General features: G+C 34.2%; 1 protein-coding gene across 49 annotated transcripts in view; it reads right to left on the reverse strand.

Moving 5' to 3' along the window:
• The window catches only part of ADGRL3 (adhesion G protein-coupled receptor L3), an 808,546-nt gene that overhangs the window by 74,976 nt on the left and 709,374 nt on the right, over positions 1 to 24,196 (reverse strand). For all 49 annotated transcript variants that reach the window (XM_072748899.1, XM_072748903.1, XM_072748906.1 and 46 more), the window contains 2 exons: positions 13,144 to 13,353; positions 9,943 to 10,163 (listed from right to left, as the gene is read on the reverse strand). In XM_072748899.1, the coding sequence (XP_072605000.1) occupies positions 9,943 to 10,163; positions 13,144 to 13,353 (431 nt within the window). The remainder of the gene's footprint in view (positions 1 to 9,942; positions 10,164 to 13,143; positions 13,354 to 24,196) is intronic.

A 24,196-nucleotide genomic window follows, 5' to 3' on the forward strand; every position in this document is an offset into this window, starting at 1 on the left:
AACTATTAGCTATTAGTTTGAGTAGGTATCTTCCTATTGGTCTGTTGTTCTGAAAATATGGTCATGGAAAGTAAAAGTGTGGTGCTGCTAATAAGCAGAAACAAACTAGAAAATTTAAGTTTGAAATATGAACTATTATCTTCATGCTGACCATAGGCTAGTTTGTTATCACTCTAAAAGAAGTGTATCTAAGTGTGGAGGGGGAAGCAGGGGAAATGTTCGAGTCTCTCTTGGTTCTCAACAAAGACAATATTTTCCCTCAAGGTAAGAACAATAAAAGACAAAGCATGGACATTTCCCCAGATTAAAACACACACACACACACACACACACACACACTCCAAGAATGCTGCTGAAATTATAAGATGATACAATACTAATAATAAAATTGAAAATGAACCTTACTAGTATAGCTCCTGTTCTTTAGTAGGTCAAACAAGTTTTTGAGAGCTAATCTGAGAAGCAAAACATTTTCAGCAAATTCTTTTTAAAGGAAAATGTGCTTCAAGAGTTTCTGGAAAATGTTATTTTATAGGTTAAGGGCTTCTTACACAAATAATTTAAAGTATATTATTACAGAGTGTCTTGGACAAGGTAGGGGATTTTAAAATGTTAAATAATCTCACCAAATGTGTTGTTAAAATAAAAAGTTATTAAATTTTAGCCTTAAAAAGCTTTTCTTTTTTGAAAACAGTTTCAGCAAATGCTTGGTTAGAAATAAACATGCTTTTGGCATAATGATCATTAAATGTAGAACTGAAATTGCTTTAAAATTTATTATTTTTTATTTTTTAAGAAAATGCTTCAATACCTATTTGGTGTAATAGATTTAAGTTCCCTTTGGAATTGAACAGTGTAAGAGGCAATATGAAACACTTAAAATGTACTGAGTAAATCATCCCTCCACGAGTGCTGCCTGGGTTTGACTATCTTCTGGAAGGCAGTGTGGCAAAAATCCCTTTTCTAATTCGATTGCCATATGGCCACACCTGCTGTTGTTTTTGGCCACATGCTGGCTTTCGCAGAGCTTTCCACAGTTCCTCTCTTTCCCATTAACTACCTTAAAAGTTTGCCTGATTCCTTCTCTGAGTTCCCTGTGCCAATGTTGAAAGAATGCACCATGGCTTTAAGGTAAAGGACAGTAATACGTGGGGTGTTTATTCCTTGCATGGGCACCTATATCCCACATCATGGTGTTCCATAAGTCTAGGCCATTCAATATCACTTGGATATAGCAAAAATGTTAGAGGAACACATGATTGATTATGTGAAGCACAATAAAGTCCAGCTTGCAAATGGCCAGAGAGATCTGCTATTGGAGGATATAATTTATCTAAAAATTACCTTTATCACTAAAGTAACATTTAATTTGTGAAATCAATTATCTCATACACAATTCTTGTTAATTTTTAAGATATGTCAATTTCTTTTTTTAATGAAATTCGGTTATATGAGTACAATTTATAGAGTGTGTTAATAGCAGTACTTTAATAAAAGAGATGACTTGCAGTTGAAAAACAAGTACATTCTGGCCTCACTAGAGTGCTTATTTGAAGTAATACTGAAAAATCTTCATATATCTTGGAATTCAAAGAAACACTTGTCATGTATCATAAGGCTTGACTTTTTTTTCCACTTGCTTAAATACAAAGATGTCACAAAAAATCTTTTTGTAGCATTTTTTCTTCAAATTGTAAAAGCTGCATTTACTGTTATATATTTGATGAAGTCTTACTACATTAATACAAGTTTATTGATTTACTATTCTAAAGAACTGGTGCTAATCCAAAAGGACGTATTACTACTCTCTTCCAGAATTGTCTTCTAAAATATAAGAAACATTACTGCAAATTAAATAATAAAGTGTTGATATCTGGATCAGTCTTCCTCAAAGATGTCACTTACCAATCCAGCAGGTATCACTTTCATGTTTACTCAGAAAAGAGAAAAATACGATAATGTAACAACTTAATTTCTCAAAACAAGACAACTGAAAACCATACTTCTAAAGCTTATTCTCTTCTATTAAAATACTCACCACTTTATTTTCTCATAATTTAAAAATGTATGGTTCTGTACTTAGAAAAATGGTAAAGCCAATTACCAGACTCTTATTCCAAGTTAGCATGTTTAATATATTGCCATTAAAATGCTTTGGGTCTTTGTATTTTTGTTGCCTGTTTAACTCAAGCTTATCAAAGCAGACATCTGACTATTCGCCAGTTTTCTGAAATAACAGAAGTTAAAAATGGTGTTTGCTTCCTTTTCTATAGGACCCTAAGTCTCAGACTGACTCATCCTTGGTGAGTTTAAATATAGCCAGTAAACAATCTTTGGCTACAACTAGACCATAAAATTTACAAGGCTTAATTATATCAGGTTATGAGAGCTTATATAATACATAATCTTTTTTTCTCTGTAACATATGCAGATCTCTTTATATTTCTGTAACATAGATCTGGCAAAATTGGGAAAGAAAAGAAGGAATAAAGAGTACTGGGACAAGAAAAAAGGAAGAGAAGAGGAATAGGGACAAATATATACTTCAAGCATAGTAACTCCAGTTCCAAGCTTACTGCGTAATATGTTAAGTTCCTTTAATGCCATTTTCATCACAGCACACTCATGCATCTAATCTTGAAATATTTTGTGAGCAAGTACATGAACTGGAAAAAATACTGGCAGAGTGATGCAGGAATGGAATGTGATCAGTGGTAGTCAAGACTAGTATTTGTGGTTCAACTACAGTTTTAGATCTTAGAATTCAAAACTAGATCTCATACATAAAATGCAGGTTATGTTGTCTTCATGTCCCCAATATGCTATTTTGTAAAAAAAAAAATGTTTTTCTTCAGCAAAATGCATCCTACATTTTTATGGTGAACTACAAAGGTTAGAAAAGCACTATGTATTTTAATTTATTAATACTAAATGTTAGAATAATTCCTACTGTCTCATGTAGCTTAAATTAATTGAGGCAGCAGCATAAGAATTATCATCACTTCTCTATAAATGGATGCTTTTAAAACAATTTATTTTATGACTATAACAATGTTGCTAATCATAAAGTTTGTATTCCTTCATTTGGATCAGCCAAATAATAGTATCAGTAATAATAATAGTTTTAATTTAATAAACATTTATATATGCCAGATACTTTACATACCTGCTTGCTTAAATATATATATATATGCATATATGCACACACAGACACAGACACATATGTACTTACTCATATATACAAGAACACAGATTCTCAAACTGTAATAGTTTTGCAAGGTGCCATATTAGAGTTTGGAAAATGAAACTCAGAAAAACTAACTGATTTACCCATAGCCACATGACTCAATTAGCAAAGCCAAATTTTATCCTAGTCTACCTGACTCCAAAGTCCCTGGGCCTACTATGTGTTTATCAAAGAAAACAAAGATATGAGTTATAAAGTAAATAAAAGTTCTAGTTTTGTTGACATTTATAAATTCTCAATGAGTAGATGAGAAATTTACATGCTGTATATAAAGCATAGGTTGTTGAAACATGTCTCAAGTGGAAATATTAGATCTTTTAAAATATAAAGTCATCTTAATAAGTTAGTAAAAAATTTGTATTTTAAAACAGCTTTATTGCAATATAATTTATATTAATTTTAAATCATCCACTTAAATATACAATTTGATGTTTTTCGTCTATTTAAAAGTTGTAAAATTATCGAATTTTAGAATATTTTCATGGCACAGAAATGAAACCCTGTACCCACCTAAAGTCACTCCTCCCTTTCTCTACCAAATTCACTTCCAAAGGCTTCCCTACTCTCTCCCCAGTCCTAGCCACCACTATCCTTTTTCTCTCTAAAGGTTTACCTGTTCTGGACATTTTACATATGTGGAATCATACAACATACAGAAGATCTGTTTTCCAAAGTAGCTAGCTACACAATTTTACATTGCCCATGGCAGTACGTGGGGATTCTAATTTGTCTACATCTTCATCAACATGTGCTTTTCTTTTTCTTTTTTTATTGTAACCTTCTAGTGAGTGGAGTTATGATAAAAAGTGATGTCTAAATGTGGCAGTTATACTTCTTTGGTTCCAATATGAACTCAAAATCAACATCAGAACTATTATCTAACTCCTTAACAGAAAAGATTATGCTCAATCCCCAATTCTTATGAATTGTGATAATTTTATGCCTAATCATAGGGTTTCCAGGTGATGAAATGCTGACACAAGAGCCATCAATCTCTAATACACATACACATACTCACTCTTGACCTTTAGTAAAAGAACATGTAGACATACCCAGTACTCCCTACACACATAGTGAATAGTCATCTTGATCTATGTCAATGAAAAATATTTCTTCGTTATTTACCCTATTTCCCATTGGCCAGCCTAAAATCAAGGTAATATGGGCAGCCCGGGTGGCTCAGCTGCTTGGAGCCGCCTTCAGCCCAGGGCATGATCCTGGAGACCCAGGATTAAGTTCCACGTCGGGTTCCCTGCATGGAGCCTGCTTCTCCCTCTGCCTGTGTCTCTGCCATTCTCTCTCTCTCTCTGTGTCTCTCATGAATAAGTAAATAAAATCTTTAAAAAAAAAAGTAATAACAGGTTCAATAAGGTAGATGCTTCAAGTCAATGAAATGTTACAAGTGGGAATATTTTACAACATATAATAATATGCTTGGAGAGCTAATCCAAATGAATATATAATTTTCTGTGAGTGGGTTGAAGTGCTTCGAAATTGTGAAATATATTAAATAAACCTGCTGCGCATATAACTTGCAGATACTATCAAGTTCAATGTGTGTTATTGTTTTTTTTTTGCTTTTTTTTTTTTTTTCTTAAGTAAACTCTACCCCAAAGCAGGGCTGGAATTCATGGCCACAAGATCAACAGTCACATGCTCTACTGACTGAGTCAGCCAGGTATCTCCATCCAGTTCAATGCTCTTTGGCTAGGTTCCTTCTTGAATAATACTCTAATCTGGTATTCAAAAAAAATCAATAATCACTTTTCTATCCAAATGATTATCCTGGTTAAATAATGAAGTGGAAACAAAGAAACTGAGTGCAGGGATGCTTTTAACTAGCAGAGAAGACACTACCTCTTTTAGAGTTGTCCTTAAACTAGTGATCTGGAGAGACAAATACAAGACTTAATAGATGATTTATAATAATTTTCAGACCATAAAATTTGATTTCAATTATTTTTAAGACCTTGGTTATGCTTCTAGTACTCAAGGATGTTCTGATTCATTATAAATGTTTATGACCTAACTGACATCTTTTGGAAACCCCTTACTAATTTTTGAGCCCGTATTTTTAAGTCTTGGGCTGTTCCCTGGACTTCATTTCTTTCCAGAGCCTTCCTTCCTCCTGGAACCTACTCCTAATCCTTTTCCAATTTACCCATCCTGTTAACCACTCCTTTTTCCATTATATACTTTGATTGTGAGGAAAGTGGTATAAACTAAAATGTGATTTGCTCTTTAAATAAAAATTAACTGTTAAAGTGGTTTGTATTTTTGGTAATATTAAGGTAATTAAAGTTTACATGAACTAATTAGTTTCAGGTCATAAAATAAAAGTATCTAGCACAGAATTTGTAAATCAGCCATGTTTAAATTATTGTTAAGTCAATGCCAGCTTTTATCTTCTGACAGTATCATTTATTGGATAGCTTCACTGAATGTGCATATGAATAAAAGTATAAGAGATACTAAGGGAAGATACAAAAACAGAGATAAAACTGAATAAATGCCCATTGTTAACAGTGCAATTTAGAACTGTGGTCCACTAGCTGAGAGGTTTTTCCTTTTTTCTTTTAAATGATTATCCTGGTCTTCTAATCTAATTTTTTAAATGTCCAATTATTGTGACTAAATGTAATTCTAAGTACATTCTTGAGAATAATGTGAGTACAGATAAAAAGATTTGATTAAACAACATCAGAAAATAATAATAAAATTCTCTTGCAAGCATTGCAAACTAAGCAACTTCTCAAAATCAAATTATGTGTGCTTTGTGTGTATGTGTTTTGTACAGAATAATCAGTTCAACAACCCTAACATTTCATAAAAAAACACATCATATTCCATCAGCCAGATGGAATATGATAGTTAACACTATCTGTATCAAAGTAACATTTATTTAACCTACAAAACTAATTTTATTTCTAATTTTATCTCTTTCCATTGACATGATTCTGTAGTTTTTAGAAATGTAAGCTATTATTACTAATATTAAAGGTTTCAGTGATAAAACCTCATTGTCAGTATAATAAAATATAATTAAATACATTAAGAGGAGAGAAAAAGGAAGAATGTTCATTATTATTTGGATTACTATAATACATATCCGATGGTTTTATTCTGGATGTACTCTAAAGTTGCTGAAACTGAAGTAAAAATTTAATAATAACAAAGTTCCAAAAATAAGTGAAGTAGATTTCTAAGACAGAAATATTCATTGTATTGAGCTTAATAAGAATTTACAGAAAAGGGCTGAAAATACATGTCTGAATTCTGACTAATTCCAATTTATTTAAGACTGTGTACTTTATATATTTGTATTAAAAACTCAATGTAGCTTATAAGAGGGTAAAACTAGCAAACAAACAGGCATAAAACAACAGCACAATTTGGGTTAGTAGATTTACATCAGAAAAAGAGTCATGAGATGAACAGGGATCAGGAATGCCATCTAAAGTCAAATAAAAGCAATAGACTATAGTAATAGAGTGTAAAACAACAAAGACAGATTTGATAATAAGGAACAAGATATATAATTCTATATGCAGAAATCCTTCAAGTTGTGTAAAAATTCATTGTTTATATTTTTCTTTCAGAAGGTATCTCGATTAAATTCCTAATGGAAAACATGATCTGTTCATTTCGATTTTTCAAGTAAATACAAATGCCTGACTAATGTTTCTTTTTTAACACCTGCTTCTTCTATGGGCAAAATAGACATTGGATTGGATGCATTCCCAATCGGTAGAAGTTGAACATTTTTTCCAAGTATTCTGAAGGTCTCTCAGTGGACGATTCATTTAAAATGTACAAATGAGACACTAAACAGTCTTTGCCTGCCTGTGATGGAATTTAAAGCAATTTTCCTTATTCTTTTCTCTCCTCTTTCATCTATCCTCCCTTTTCTCTATATCTGCTTTCCTGCTCTTTGTGTTGGGAAAAATCATAATTGTGGAACCGAACTATTATGAAGGCTTATTTTAAATCAGTGCCTGGGAAGTAAATTAGCGTGTATTCCCACACAGTAATAATGTCAGTAAATGAGAGCTTCCAGTTATGGTACAGGAAATTAAAGCAATGATGGCCAAAGCTTGAACAGTCACAAGAGACTTACATATTATTGATTCTAAGGAAAGATAGATTCCTACTATCCAGAAAATGACATCTGTCTCAAAATAAATGACTAAAACACAAAATAAACAAGTTTCAGTCAGTTTAGTAACAAGAAAATTTGCAAATATCTAAAAAGAAAAAAACATAAAATGAGAGCAAATCAGGAACTGTAAGACAGCAAAATGGAATTACTGAAGGAAAATATTTAAATAGTATAAGGTCACAAATAGCTGTATCGCTTAACTTAGTATCTTAGATGGGATATGCATTAATTAAAATGTAAAAATCCTATGACCTAAGGGGAGTGATTACTTTGGGTTTCTTTTTAAGGTGATCAAAATGTTTTAAAATTAAATGGTGGTTATGGGTGCATAACACTGTGAATGTACTAATAACTACTGAGGTGTACACTCTAAATACACTCTACTGAGGTGAATTTTGTAGTATGTAAATTATATCAGTAAAAGCATTATTAAAAAAAAAAAAAACTTCTGATCTACCTAATTTCCCCTCCCCTAAGAGATCTTTAGAAGCAAACATTTTTCATATTTTTATCTAATTCTAAATTGCTTCACAGTTGTCACTGGTATTCACAAAATGAACTAGATTTGAGCACAATTCATAAAAGTCAGATTAAAAAATAATTACTATTTGTTACATTTAGACAAATGGCTTTTTATAGCCTTCCCTATACTCAAGAAAAAAATTCAGCAAAGGTGAGATGGTCTTCTTTCAATCGTATTATTCATGCCTCTGAACCCATACATATTCCACTTTAACTATGTTCCCAATAATGCTTCTGCTTGTCTTCCCTCCTTATGAATCCTCTCTTCTGGGAAGTGAGCTGCTTTATTGCCAGCATATTCAGGCTGCTGATTGCTGGTGGAAAGTCATGAAATTTGGCTTATTAACTTCTGTACAAATTGATGTTATCTAACTTCATCTGAGCCTTCACTAATGCTTGGAAATCTTTTTATTAATGTCTAATTGGCTCCTTAACACATTTTCCATAGTGCTCATTTCAAAGCTTTTCAAATCTCCTATCCTCTCAACATGACCTCACCTATTCACTCAGCAAAAGTCAGCTTCTTCTACTTGATGGAAAAGTTCTTCCACTTTCAAAATTCATCTTATCTGCACTCATCTCAGAAAAGAGGGGTCATTCTACTTTTCCAAAAACATACTAGTTTAGTGGAAATAAATCTGACTTATTTTATCACACATGTGCCACTATCTAGCTCTATAACCATGGACAAGGCAATTAAATTTATCTGGTCCTTGATTTTTTAATCTTTAAAATTAATGTCGTGGAGTAGGTGAATTCCAAAGCCACTTCTGTTATTAAATCAAGATTTTCTTAATTGTAAGTATAATCTTATGCCTTTCTATCCCCCTACGACCTTTCCCTTTCATTCAGCCTGTCTATACATTAAATGAAAAGAGGTATTACGATATTTTCCCCTCTATTAATCTCCTTCCATCAAATCGATTCTTCCCACCCTAGACATTCTTTGGACTTCATTTTTAAAAATTCTTCTTCATTTCTGTTACTACAAGTTAATCTCTTCACTATTTCTCTATCAAATTTTTTCCCAGTGTAGATAATACTTTAAGACTCTACTTTCTTGCTATTGACTTATCTCGTCAAACCTTCCAATTTGGCTTCCGCTTCCAGCACTGCCAAAATAATTGTTGCAAAGGACAAATAATTTTTCCTCACGCTGATCCTACTTGAATTATCTTTGATATAGAACACTGCCAATGGTGTTCTGAAACACCATCTTGAAACAGGCTTCTCATTCTTTTAAGGCTCCAGTCAACTCTTGTCTTTATTTTTTATTGTCCTGCCTCAAACTATGTCCTAAATGTGGGTATTCATCGCAGATCTATCTTGGTCTTCTTTTGAATCTTTTTTTCTATTGAAACTTTCATTCATTCTCAGAATGCCAACTGTTATATTTATGTGGATTACAAAAATATTTTGCACTGAATTCTTTTCCTTTCTGGACATCTCTACATGTATGTCTCACCAATTTGAATGTATACTGAAAATAAAATTCATCACTATAACACGACACTCACCTAGAAAAACAGGGGTGGAGTGGGGGAGAAAAATAAGCTGCCCCTGCTCCTATTGTCTCTCTTTCTGTTAATGATATAAAATTTCTTTCTAGTGACTAGAACTGACAGGTCAGGAAGAAGAGAAGCCATTAATATCAGAGACTACACTGTCCTCTGAATACACACTTTCTGACATAGCTAGTTCTTCATTTGACAAATGCCTCAATGCTCTGAAAGATATTAAAACGATCATCTTCTTATAATTACTCAAGGCTCTGATGTAGCTGTGGGAAAATTAAGCTGTTTTAAACAGCATCCTACTGACTCAGACTTTTTTCTCTTTTTTATATCACAACAAAAGTATCCCTGTGAATCGAATTATCCCCATTTGTTTCTCCAGTTCAATCATTTTTTGCTGTGAGATAATAGAAAGACCTTAGCTTCCAAGCAAAGCCAAAGCATTTATTTCAACTAGATTCCAAAAGAGAGAAAAAAAAGGCAAGAAAACATAAACTCACACTTTATCTGTTCCATAACTCCTGTAGTCTACCGCAGCTGACACAGCCACGATGAGTGCGGGCATCCCGTAGCCCACCAGGTAGAAGTATTTCCTTCGTGAATGCTCACTCTCAAAAACCTCCACCAGCATGATGTAGAGCTGCACTCCTTCCAGGAACATCCAGGTGAAGGCGGCCAAGAAGAAGAAATGTAAGAGCGCAGCAAAAACGGCACAGGCAATCTGGGGAAGGCAACAAAGGACTCCAGTAACAACCAACCGAAATATCACCAAGTACCATGAAATCAAAATTAACAGTTATCAAGACTGTGGTAACACAACAGGTCTGCAAAAAAGTAATCTAGATGAGATTCCTAAAATTCAGATTTTAAAGCCTCATTAAATAGGGATGGCTGAGTGGCTCAGCAGTTGAGCATCTCCCAGGATCCAGGATCGAGTCCCACATTAGGCTCCTTGCCAGGAGCCTGTTTATCCCTCTGCCTGTGTCTCTGCCTCTCTCTCTGTATCTCTCATGAGTAAATAAATAAAATCTTTTAAAAAATAATAAAACCTCATTAAAAACCATCTTCAACATTTTATTTAAGAAAGGCTTACAGATGACAGCATAGAATGATAATAAGGAAACATTATTAAATAATTTATGAAAAACTTCTAATAAGAGCTTATTTATTGATAATTATTACTGAGATTAGCCTGCAGTTTTAAAAATAACATCGCATGCATTATTTTTCTTGGCCATAAACATGTGTGTTCTAACACATTAAGTTCTTCAATTGTAAATGAAAGAGAAACATTAAAACCAAGGAGAATAAAAGCTCTGAAAGTCAAAAAAATATATAATAATTACAGTAGTCTGTGACGGGATCATTTCTTCATTATTATTATGGGCTGGGTTATTTCTTCCCTGCCTGGTTTCAGAAAAGATCTAAGTTAGCACTGGGAAGTTCATGCTGCAAAGTATAAAAGCAAGTCTGGTTAAAATAATACAAAAGGTTGTGGAGTTCTTTCTTCCTCTCATTTTTCTGTTATTGTATGAAATGTTGGGCTATACAAGCTTGGTAAAAAAAAATTAAAAAAAGAAAAAGATAGCCAGTCCTTATTTTGGCATATTCTCTAAGGTACTGCAAGTTTCATCTGACCATACATTAATTTTCTAATCTCAGTTCTGAAATTCTTACTCCTTGGGGAAATTGGGGTCTTTATTTTTTACTTAAGAAATCCTAGGGGTGCCTGGGTAGTGCAATCAGCTTGGTATCTGACTGTGGGTGGGTCTGGCACAAGGTGTGGTCTTGGAAGTTGTAGGATCAAGCCTGGTGGAGTTCCACTCTCAGCATGGAGGAGTCTGCTTGGGATTCTCTCTCTTCCTCTCTGTCTGCCCCTTCCACTCCCCCACATGCATACTTTCTCTCGCTCTCTCTCTCTGAAATAAATAAGTAAATAAATAAATCTTAAAAAAGAGAGAGAAAGAAATCCTAACTAAAATCTGTATCTCTTACTAGAAAAGGGCAACAAAATTATAAACGTTATCAGATTACTGTGGTTCAGTGATGAGTATAATCCTAGTGAAAGAGACAAGCAGCAGGTCAATTTCACTGAGTTAGAGAGATGACAACGAAGGGAGATGAGGACGTCCAGTGTCAGGCTAGAGAGGAAGCAGAGCCTCATGAGCACATAAGAGTCAGGAAGAGGGCACCTATCCAGCAACAAGAAGAAAGCAGGTTGGGGTAAGATACACTCTACTCCAATGTTTCATGTCCATCTTTCTTCTCTATTTTACTTTTCAGGAGTGAGTTTTGTGCAGTATGCAACATGTGGTGAAACTTATCATACCATATGATTTTCAGGAAACAAAAGTAAGAATGAAAGTTTCTAAATGAAAAGAAATTACACATCAGTTGAATTGCAGGTTAACAACAGGATGAAATGATTTCTTCTTGGAAACTAACACAGTTTTCCATTTCTTGCTTTTTTGAGTTAGAACTTCAACTATTAATTTTTGTTATCAGAAGGCTTTACTTTTTGGGAAAAAAATGTGCACTTTGATTGCTTATTCATATGTATGCATTTATAGGAAAAGCTGTCACATTTGTATATGATAACCAATTAAAAGTATAATCACCATAATTGTACCCTTTACAGCCATTAATCATGAATGTGTAATCACAAACATGAATTCAACTGCATTTTTATTGTAAAGTACTCCAAACTTATGGACACATACCAGAAAACAGCATTAAGTGAATGAATTATTTATTATGCCTACACATCTTCTAAAAAATGGAAGTTTTCTTTTCAGTTGCAGTTTTAGTCATGAGACCAAATGTGCACTATGTGCATGAGTCCTTAGTAAACAGAACAGGCCTCACAAAAAAAAAAAAAAAAAAAAAAAAAAGTATAAGTAGGCATAGAGTCTGTGGAATAATTAAAATTCTATCTGTTATTCATATTTTCTGTTTCATTTTACCAAAAGCAGTTGGCTAGTGCTGCTCCTCTTCTCCCTTTTCTTTCCCTACTTCCTTTTATTTTCTGATATGACTAAATGTAGTTTGTAGTCAAGTACAAAGTGGACATTAAAGATGTAAACAGAACTTGTACAAATACAATGTGTCAAACAAAATTTGGGAAGGGTTTATAAATTCTAAAAATGACCTATAGCTTAAACTCTTTTCCAAATATGTCAATTAGAAAAACTCAGCTCAGATGTGAAGTTTTTCATATGATATAAACCATTTTTTAAAGAAGTATACAATAGAGGTGGCTGGCTTGACTCAGTTGGAAAAGCACACAACTCTTGATCTTGGGGTCATGGGTTTGAGCCCCACTCTGGGTACAGAGATTAATAAAAAAATAATAAAAAACTTTAAAAAAAGCATGTGATAAACTTTGAAAATAACACTTTTATCTTTTGGGAAAGATACTCTTTCATTTCCCCATATGCTTTTACTTAACTTTCCTCCATATTCTGCTCTGATCAAAACAAAACAAAAACAAACACACATGCAAATTAATAAGGAGACACTGTTCTTTTGAAAGGCAAGGCTATGAACAGAATGTCTCAAGAAAACTTCAGTCATACATCATATCTGAAACTTAATAACTATCTTAGGCAACTGGAAGAGAGGATACTTTCAACAAGAACATTTCGAGTACTGGAAACCTGGAAACGGTGAAGTTTTTGCTAATATCAGTGTAAGCTGCTTACCGGTTGGTCAGTTCGGTTGATCCCAATCAGGAAGAGCAGTTCAGCTACAAAAAGGCTGATGCAGAGGTTCTTGTGGATAGTGTTACGGTCACTCTGGAGCCCGCGGAAAAAGCAAAATGTGAAGATGCAAATCAGGAGACAAACAAGGGACAGCAAAATTCCAACCCATGTGATCACATCCAGAAGAAGGTCATGGACCGCATCACTGTGCTGGAAATACAACAGAAAAGCCATAAGTTGCAATTATGCATAACAAATTATAAAGTCAGATCAGGGCCTGAATTCATGAAGCATGATTTTTATAATGTAACTACATACTCTATGCACACACAGTGAACAAGATAACTTAATTATTTGGGTCTTCTAGTACGCAAGTAAAGCATTTGATATTCTCCTGGAAGTGTAAATCAGTTTGATATTCAGGGATGTCAACAGGGTTTGCACCTTTCTTTGGCTGTAGGTATATTCAGGATACAAATAGTTAAAGCAAATCAACTTAATTCTGGCCTACGATTTCAGGGAAAAGCTTTATTTTTTCCAACTCATATCACTTTTTTTAGGCTATTTTTTTTCTTTTTTCTTTTTTTTTTTTTAAACTCCCACTAGGGAATACTCTATTTAAAAAATTAAGCCAAACACTTAGGGAAGTGGTATCTCAATTGAAATGCTTTGTAAATCACCAAGGGGTTTTTTAATTTAAAAAAAAAAAAAAACATTTCCTCTGTCCTATAAGTTCTTTATCAGAATTTCCCAGGTTGAGTTCATAAAAGTATGCATTTTTATAAAGATTCCCAGTTAATGCTGATGAACAGCCACATATGTGGACCATTTATTTAGTGAAAGATCTAAAAGAATGAGGATATTCACTGGATTTATATTCATATTGAATGGCTTAAGGAGATCAGGAAGTTTGATCCTTGAAGGGTTTTGCATGAATAGAGCCTGTTATACACAGATGGAAAATAAGCATTCAGTATTACCAAACCCAATAGCAGCATAAAACAGAGCTAAGAAAAAGAAAAAACTTATAAAAGCCTCTGTACTAAAACTGCATTGGGGGGGCCGTTCCTGTGAGTTCCATGCCTTTCATGTTCCTTATTCTATGTATTCTTATTCTCATTTCTCTCCTCGTTCTAAGATTCCAAACTCTATTCCTTTCCTATATTTTGCCTCCACCTAAAAACACTTCTGTGGAACATTAGAATTAATAGTGGCCCAACATATCAGTGTGCCAAAATGTTGGAGCAGAGTTGAGAAATTGTCTATGACTATTGATGCCTCTTTTGTTTGTAGGTTTCTTGAAAGGCCTGAAGACCTAATTTCCATAAGTAGGGGAACAAATAAGTGATGGTTGACTTATAAAAATGATATTCTGAAGAGTAATAGAAAATCAGTATTCTAAGTTTATAGTCACACACATGGATACTCATGAAAAATTTAATATTAGATCTTTTAAAAATGCAAGTGGCAAAAGGATCTATAACAGTATAATGTCATTTATACAAAATTTCATTAGACAAAAAAACGACAATGTTATGGATATATGCATAAGTAGTAAAATATTTAAAAGAAGCATAGGAAAATTTTTAGTTGAAAACAAAGAGATGTGTTCCTTACTGACATATTTTTCAACTGTGTGGGTCATGCACATTGATTTTTATTTTAGGATACAAGTTAGTACATTTAGTTGCCTTCCCCTGATAAGCTGACTTGAAAAATACACAAATATCCAGGTTTTCTAGTGTTATCTGTTTCTATTCAAACTTCATAATTTTCTGTTTTATACAAACTTGATACAAAGATTATTCTGAATATGGAAATTCTTACAAATCAGGCACTATGCTGTAACCAAAATCATTGCTCTCCTCAGGTCACCAGATAAGACTTCACAGTTATTTGATAAAGAACTCTGCTATAATACTGTCAATGAAACAGTTCTGAAATATTCCTGCATAACTCTAGATATATTTCTCGGAAGGAGCTCAAGCCATGAAAGAAAACTACATGAAATTTTGCTCTAACTGCTTTGTTCTCCAGGGGACACTACTAAAGTAGTGTTGGGTCTCAGATAGCTTAAATTACTTCTACTGTTTGAGAGTGGAGAGTGGTTAGTGCTACCTAGTTCCCTGAACAGAGGGCTATTTGCTCTCTTCTTTGACTCAAAGGAAAGATGCTGTGATTGAGTATCAAGCACCAATGTTCAGCACAGCAGTCTTCTATAATGGGAAAAGTGGCAGGTATAATACATTCTCAAATGTATCCTAAAGACCTAAAACACTAACAAAAAAAAAAAAAAAAGGAAAAGAAAGGAAAGAAAAGAAGAAACCAAAAAACTCCTGCCTTTGTCTGGGTAGTTACATTATTGAGAGATGTATTTACTTTCCTCAGTGCCTTCATAAGTCCTTCAAAAACCCCATGCAGAGTTTTTGAGAGAAGAATACCAGATGTAAAAACATCAGTACAAAAAGTGCATTACACCCAAAGACAGAACAAAAGAGTCTAATGATTAATTCACCTTTCAGGTATTACTGTCTAGCTCAGAAAACATCAACACCAGCCACCTTGTAGATACTATATTGTGATTAGCAGCACCCTTCAAATACAACTCACCACGCGAATTTTAGAAATCAGATGAAAGGAAAAGAACAATGGATATTAAATGCCAACAAGGGCTGTGAGAATAGCCCTCTTAATAGTAGTGCGCCATAACAGAACGTCCAGGAGGCCAAGCCATGAAAAACAAACAAACAAACAAACAAACAAACAAACAAACAAACACAAAAACCTTCAAGAGGATGGCCAGTTGAGTAAAACTCTTAGTTATGCTTATAACAATGTGATAATGGATCACAGTATTCTTATTCCCAAGTTCCACACCTGTGAGCCCTATATCATTCAAACACCTCTAATATGTACTATATACAATTATGCACCTTATTAATTTTATATCTTATTCATGTTATATTCTAGCACCTAGTACAGGCTTGACACATGAAAAATGCTTAACAAATATTTGTTTTTGAATGGTAGTAATAATCCTACTCTGCTTAGACCAAAATGCCTTAGAACTGAATTTGTTATGTCACTATAGCTCTAGCATCCATTTAATCTCCACTGGATGTTTAAAAAGGTATTAAATATTAAATGTTCAAAACTGAGCCCCTCATCATATCCTGTTTCTCCCTCAGCCATCCAAAAAAACCCTTCTCTTCCCTCCATTTCCCCATTTTAGTGAATGATAACTTCATTCTTTGAATTATTCTTGTCAAAAACTTAAGAGTCCTATTGATTCCTCTCTTTCACCTACTACTCTTAATCCATCAGGAAATCTTGTAGGCCCTGCCTTCTAAATCTGGCAGCTGTTCATTACCTCCACTACACCAAATTGGTTGGAGCCACCCATTTTTTAATAGCCTCCTAACTGATCTCCCCACTTTGGCCCTCATCCCCCTTTCCTCTATCCTCAATAGGACAGAGAAATTATTTTTAAATACAATTCAGATAGTATGACTCATTGATGAAAGGCACCCAATGTTTTCCACTTCTTTTGTTTGTTTGTTTTCCATTTCAGTGAAAGTAAAAACCAGTCTTTCAAGGGTCTATAAGGCACTACAACATCTGCATCTCTGTGACTTCATTTCCTACTCTCCCCTTCATTCAGTTCATCCACCACGTTGGATTATGCTCCACTCTCTGAGTATGTCAAAGACATTCCAGTTTCTGAGGCTTTGCCTTTGATGCTCCTGTGGCCTGGAATGCTCTTCCAAAAGATAGCTGCATGGTTTACTTGCTACCCTTCTTCAGTTCCTCATTCAAATGGCACCTTCTCATAGAGGGTTTTTCTGAGTCACCACATTTAAAATTGCAAACACCTTTTCCTGATTTTTTTCTCTATTATTTTTCCTGCATTATTTATCTCATCAGCACTTATCTACACTATATATTTTGTTAATATTGCTTGTTGATTGTCTGTGTCCCCCACTAGGAAGTACATTCGAAGAGAACAAGTTGTTTTATCTCTTCTGATCACCAATGCATCCACAGGTCCTACAAAATTGTCTACTATAGAGTGGACACACAATTAATGAGCTCTATAAATAAATTCTCTTAAATTATTCCCACCTTCTAGAAGGGATTTAAATTTTAAAATAAAAGTTGTATCATGCTGCCCATTACACAATCTTTGGGACTCTTGGGTTCTTAAATCACCTGCTCTAAAACCTTATGTAAAAGATAAAGAAAATTGGAGCTGGAGAATGAGAAGGTTGTTACACCATAATATCTTAAGATATGTTGAAATATCAAGGTATTAAACAATTATGACAATGGAGACCAAACTATGCATGGGAGAAGACTTTAGAAGTAACCTTGTCAGCCCAATCACATAATTGTTACCCTGAACAAACTACTTAACCTTCTGAGTATCAAAAGCTTTATACACATAGAGATAAAATAACTAAGGCTTCAGATTCTTGTGATAAGTAATTAATATATACAAAAGCAAAAACAACCACAAACACATTATATGAAAGTGAGAAAGTCAATGTTTCTTATTTCCTTTTTTAATCTGAAAATAGGGGTGCCAGGGTGGCTCAGTTGGTTAAACGTCTGCTTTTGGCTCAGATCATGATTTCAGGGTCCTGGGATCGAGCCCTATACCGGGTTCCTTGCTAAGTGGGGAGTCTGCTTCTCCCTCTCCTCACTGTGCTCTCTCTCTCCGTCTCAAATAAATAAATACAATCTGAAAACAGTCTGTATTATTTTCTTGTTTGCAGCAACTTTCATATAAATAATCAAAAGTCTATATGAATGATAAGGGATGGATCTGAAAAAATACTAACTATAACGAAAATAAATGTTAATGTTAACTAAGAACACAAAACGTTATTCCAACCAACTGATGAATTACCGAAGTTCACTATATAACATTGCCAGCTCAGTTTATGTTAATAATATTTGTGTTAATGATGAATTAAGGTCACGAAATTCCTACATTGTCTGAATGAGGAAGATTTTAACTTTAGAATTTGAATTCTGCATTCATTACTGTACAAATGTGTTTATGACTTTTAAATAATAAAAGGCAAAGAGGCTCAATTTCAGCTTTATACTTCTTTAAGTTATAACAAAAAGACAAAGTAGCAATGGAAGATATGTACCTAATATTTTCTTCCAGAGTCTGTACCGTACATAGACTAGTATAATTTGTTGGAATGAGTACTTGCAGACTCATAAATTTATTTCTTTAAATACAAAAAAATTAAACACTGCAAGGAGATCAATATCTTATGAGAAGATGGAGAGGTTATGAGAGAAAAATTTTAAGCAGAATGACAGAGTGACTCCCAGAATGATATTCTGAGGGAAATGAAATGATTATAACCTCCTAGAAAGAAATTTTTATTAAAACAATACTTGTTCTTCAGACTTTCTATGAAGTTTCTATTCATAGGGACGCCTAGGTGGCTCAGAGGTTGAGCATCTGCCTCTGGCTCAGGGCATCATCCCAGGGTCCTGGGATCGGAACCACATCAGGCTTCCTGTGAGGAGCCTGCTTCTCCCTCTGCCTATGTCTCCGCCTCTCTCTGTGTTTCTCATGAATACATAAATAAAATCTTTAAATAAGAAGTTTCTATTCATATTTGAAATGCCAAATATTTTGTAACCTATGGAAAATTTCTGATGTTCTCTTTTACGTTTGTCTCGGTGAATTTGCTTTGTCTTATCACTATGGATAGCTCACTGAATAACTCCTATACCACAAAGGGTGTCACATTTGGGAAAGAAAAATGTCTTAAACAAAAAAAAAAAAAGAAAAGAAAAAAAAAGTCTTAAACAATGATGCTTTGTGAAAGCTACTCTATCAATGTGAAACACCCAAATATACAAATAGATACATATAATGAAACTAAATCCAAATTTATAGAAAAAGGAAATGTGACTTCTGTCCTATGTTTTTAAAATAACTCAATCTGAGTATACTAAGACCTTTTGGGGAAATATTGATGTTTTAAACTTTATTGTCAAAGAGGTTAAGTTAACAAACAAGATGGTGAAAAAGATTTTGAAATGGTTTTCACTTTAACTGCGTAAGTGTTTCCAGATGGGACACAAACTATATGAATTAATTTCATATTAATGAAATATGAAAATTTCATATTTTCATATGAAAATGCAAATTTCAAAATTTCAAAATTTGAAACCCTCTAGATGGTTTTTCTTTTTACATAATTTTAAAGAGTTGCATTTTCCAGATACTACTTGAACAATCACCCTACAGTAATTATTAAATGTGGGCCAGTAATTATCAATAACCTGTTTTACTTTCCACATAGTAGTGTATATATTTAAATGTTCAGATTTGTTAAAGCATACTAATATGATCTTTAAATTGCCTCTTAAACATATCTTGTTCTGAAATATGTATAACATAGCTAAAATAAGTTTTCTTTCTTTTTTGCAAATATAGGAGCACTTGCCTTGCTATAATGTATCACATAAGCCAGTCATGTGATATCAGACTATTTTCTGATAAATGTTGTATAAACTCCACAAATCAGTTCCTAGGATTGCTCTAACTCTGGGGAACCAGGTCATAGGACACAAAGTTCACTCTGCAAATGCTTGAGAAAATAAAGGGCTCAATGGACTCAGGAAATTAGAATTTCCTTTACAGAAGTGGATGAAGGTCAGAGTTGAGTAACCTAGTGGGTAGAGCAATATCACTAACTGTATCTCTTAACATTTTTACAGCAAATTAACCAAAAAACTAAGCAACAATTTTAAAGTTTGTATTACACTGAAGAAGATCACCCTAAATATTTTCTGGCTTTAATTGCTAAGAGAGAAACACTAGCAAGTTAGAGCACACAGAAACATCCATAAGCAATTGTCCTTTGGATCCAATAGAACTTATTCAGCAAATCTCCCTGGTTGCAGAAACACAGCATAGCACACTTGAAGTTGTTTGAAATTTTCTTGCTTTGAATTAAAAACACAAAATATGGGTGCCTGACTGGCTCAGTCAATTAAGCATCTAACTCTTGATTTCAGCTCAGGTCATGATCTCAGGACTATAAGATTGAGCCATCAATCTTCCCCCATCAGGCTCTGTGCTGGTCATGGAACCTGCTTAAGATTCTCTTCCTCTCCCTATGTCCCTCCCCCCTTTCTCTCTCCCTTTCTAAATTAAATAAATAAATAAATAAATAAATAAATAAATAAATAAATAATGATTTTGAAAACAATAATAAAATCTCACCATATTTGGTAAGCCAAACTGACAACTATTGTAAAGGAGGAAACAGAAAAGGAAATATTAGAAAATGTAGGAAGTAAGTATCTTACTGGAACAAAGAGTTAAACACAGTAAAGGTCAAAAAGGGTAGATTAAAGTTGATAAGCCAAAAATCAGTTAGTGATCAGAACTTTTTGAAGGAAATGAGATGATTGAGCAGTAAATAAGCTTTTTGGAGTATCCAGGTGAGGATAGGAAATGAACCGAGGCAGATAGCTAATTCCACCTCAGTGTTTCTGAATTAAGTGAGGTAATGATGGGCAGCCCAGATGGCTCAGCGGTTTAGCGCCGCCTTCAGCCCAAGGCCTGATCTTGGAGACCCGGGATCGAGTCTCTCTGTGTAGAGCCTGCTTCTCCCTCTGCCTGTGTCTCTGCCTCTCTCTCTGTGTCTCTCATGAATAAATAAATAAAACCTTTAAAAAAAAAGGTAAGGTGACGATAATAATAGCTAAAATATAACTTAAAAATATCATATTTTGTTGGAAGTGCTTATTTATTAGGATACCTAATCATAAAAAAACATTATGATGTGATATTATTATCTTTAGTTTATAGATAAAGAAACTGAAGCACAGAGAGAAGGTAATTTATCCCAGATAACTCAGGTAGTAGGCAGTAGGGATAGGAATGTGGGAGGGTAACTAACTGTATAGGTTGGCTCAGGACTATCCTAGTTTTAGTACAATGTCTTTGAATCCTTGGAAAGCCTTCCCGAGGATATAAAAGGATCCCAGCCATCACAGAAGTTTGCTTCAGAAGTTTGGAAGAAAACTAGAAAATCTGTACGATAGCCTAAAAAACAGGCTGGAAACTATACTATCCCTAGGGTCGAATGGAGGAAGCATTGCTCACCTACTTTCTTTTAGTGACGCCTGCTGTTTCTCATCCTGACTCCTGATGTTGGCACCCATGACCTGCACTTCCCAGGGCTGCATCCTCGGAATGATACAGCTTCAACATTCATGATCATCTCTTCTCTATGACTTTGGATTAATTTTTGTGCTTTGTATCCAGATTGCACTACTTCAACTTTTCATGTTGTCAATATGGTGACCATGTTTCTGACAATTCATTGATGAAACTGAGAACGGCCATAATACAATAATATGACCATACTTTTTAAAAAGGCTAAACTACTATGCTATTTTATAAAGATGCATGTAAGAATTCATGAAACCGGGTAGGAGAGGAAACCAAGGCAGAAGATTCTGTGCACCATGCAGAAATGAATTTGGGTCCACATATACACGTGAAGGAGAAGGTTGTGTGAATGTGCACAGGGAGGCTGAATTTCACAAGCCTGGGAAGAGACAGGCAAGTTTTTGCAAAATCAAAAGTTTTTTTTTTTTTAAACCTCCTCCCCCACACCCCCCAAGAAAAGACACCAATGCTCAGTTGAAATTAATAGCTCATTGACTACATTGGAGGATGCCGTAAGAATAAACATTCACGGGCAGCCCTGGTGGCTCAGCGGTTTAGTGCCACCTTCAGCCCAGGGTGTGATCCTGGAGACCCGGGATCGAGTCCCACATCGGGCTCCCTGCATAGAGCCTGCTTCTCCCTCTGCCTGTGTCTCTGCCTCTCTCTGTCTCTGTGTCTCTCATTAATAAATAAATAAATTCTTAAAAAAAAGAATAAGCATTCACTGTGGCTCTGTTTCCTTGATTTCTCTATGTATCTAAGGAAAGTTATTTTTCTTGACTTGAAGCTTGCAAGTACAATGTGCTGTGGATAAACAGAGGGGAAAATTTTGATAGCCAATGTTTTGACCCTTCATAGTGTTAGAGCTCATTCTGCTAGATTCTACTAATAATCATACTTTGTATAGTATATCAAGTGATGTATTGCATCTTGGCAACAAAAAAATGTTTCCCCTGCCTCTTAGGTATTTTTATTTGAAACATGGAGTTTGAAATCTTTTTCTCGATTTCCATAAAAAATTTAATGAAACTTCAGAAGATGTAAAGCAAAAGCTTGTTGACACCTTGTCCAGGCATAAAGTAGACTTTGCTCATCTATGTGCATATTCAACAGACACTGCAAGTGTGAATTCTGGAAAATTCCATTCAGCCTATAAACTTCTTAGAAAAGAAAATAAACAGTTCTTACTAAATGTCCTGGATACCTGGTACACAAGGCAGCTAAAAGGAGATGTGGTTTGCTTACCTGTGATAAGAAGTTTATAATGAAACTTTTGGATCACTTTTTAGTTTCTGAAAAATGTGCAGAGTTTTTTTTTTTTTCTTTATTTATTTCTAGAGAGGTAAGGAGATAATCTACTGAGACACGTCCTACAAGATGGAAATCCTTGATTCTGGTCATAGAGAATAAGTTAAAATATTGGTCTTCTATAAAATTGTATTTTCAAAGTGTGGGACAAAAAGAATGTCTTTCCCTAATTTTGAAAACATATGCCAGGGCAGCCCCTATGGCTCAGCGGTTTAGCACTGCCTTCAGCCCAGGGCATGATCCTGGAGACTCAGGATGGAGTCCCACCTCTGGCTTCTTGCATGGAGCCTGCTTCTCCCTCTGCCTGTGTCTCTGCCTCTCTCTCTCTGTGTCTCTCATGAATGAATAAACAAAATCTTCATATATATATGTATATATATATATATGACAGATGAAAATGAAGAAAAAGTTTATAGTAAAACAAATTTTTATGATCTCTCTCTGAAACTGATGATCTCTGAAAAAGCTATTAGGAACCTAGAAAAGGTGAATTGACTTCATCTGAGTTCCATCAAGTTCTGCTTAGGTTACGACAAAGTCTCATAGAGAGGAAAACATGACTTATTTGCGGGGGATGTAAGACTAGTTTCAAAGAAAATGTCACTAACAAAGGGCAAGTGAATTAAACAGGACTTTCTCATTCCTTTATTAAAACTATAACTTATTTGGAATCCGATCTTGAAATCATAAAGCAAAATTACCTCAGTGCTTTAAAGCCATTATCCTTGATAGTCTCTTACTTTATGTTAGTAACCAGTGTGCTTGGAAGTGTTTAAAAATAATTAAGTATTTTGGACATGGATAGCCTTTATGATGAATTCACACATGCAAAAGAACTGACTGATAAGCAGCTGGTCTACCAAAATAAGCCTTTAGGTACGAAGTGGAGGGGCATATTTAGAGAGATGGGAACTAGCTCCTACAAGTCTAAAAACCTGTTAGGTAATGGCTTTCAGTAAAACCCTTTGTATTTTATGCTCAGCATTTTTTTAAAGATTTTATTTTTAAGTAATTTATATGCCCAATGTGGGGCTTGAACTCACAACCATGAAATCAAGAGTTGCATGCTCTATGAACTCAGCCAGCCAGGCACCCCTATGCTCAACATCTTTGTTGAGAAGATATTTAGTTTGCTATCTTCACATTGGATTGACATTAGGAATCTAGGGCTTGGTAAGACGGAACTAAAGGTCAAAGAGAATTTTACTTTTGACTATCTTCACTTTTAATTCTCTAAAAAAGGAAAAAGACAAACATACAGAAACATGTCATAGCTATTTCTAGTAAATAGGAGTCATATCTGTTTATTGAACTAACTTTTTGAAGCCTCACATTTATATATCTAAAAAATATTCAATGATAGTCCTCAAATTTAAATATCCAATAAAAATTTTGCAGTCTCAGACAGAAAGACACATTTAGAAAATGTTTTTATAGTTTTTCACATTAGTAGCCCTGCTACTAATTAGTATTAAACCCTACTAATTGTCACAGTTAAGCAGTAATAACACATATGTGCATAATAAC

The sequence above is a fragment of the Vulpes vulpes genome, chromosome 2, assembly GCF_048418805.1.
Source record: "Vulpes vulpes isolate BD-2025 chromosome 2, VulVul3, whole genome shotgun sequence".
Taxonomy (NCBI): Eukaryota; Metazoa; Chordata; class Mammalia; order Carnivora; family Canidae; genus Vulpes; species Vulpes vulpes.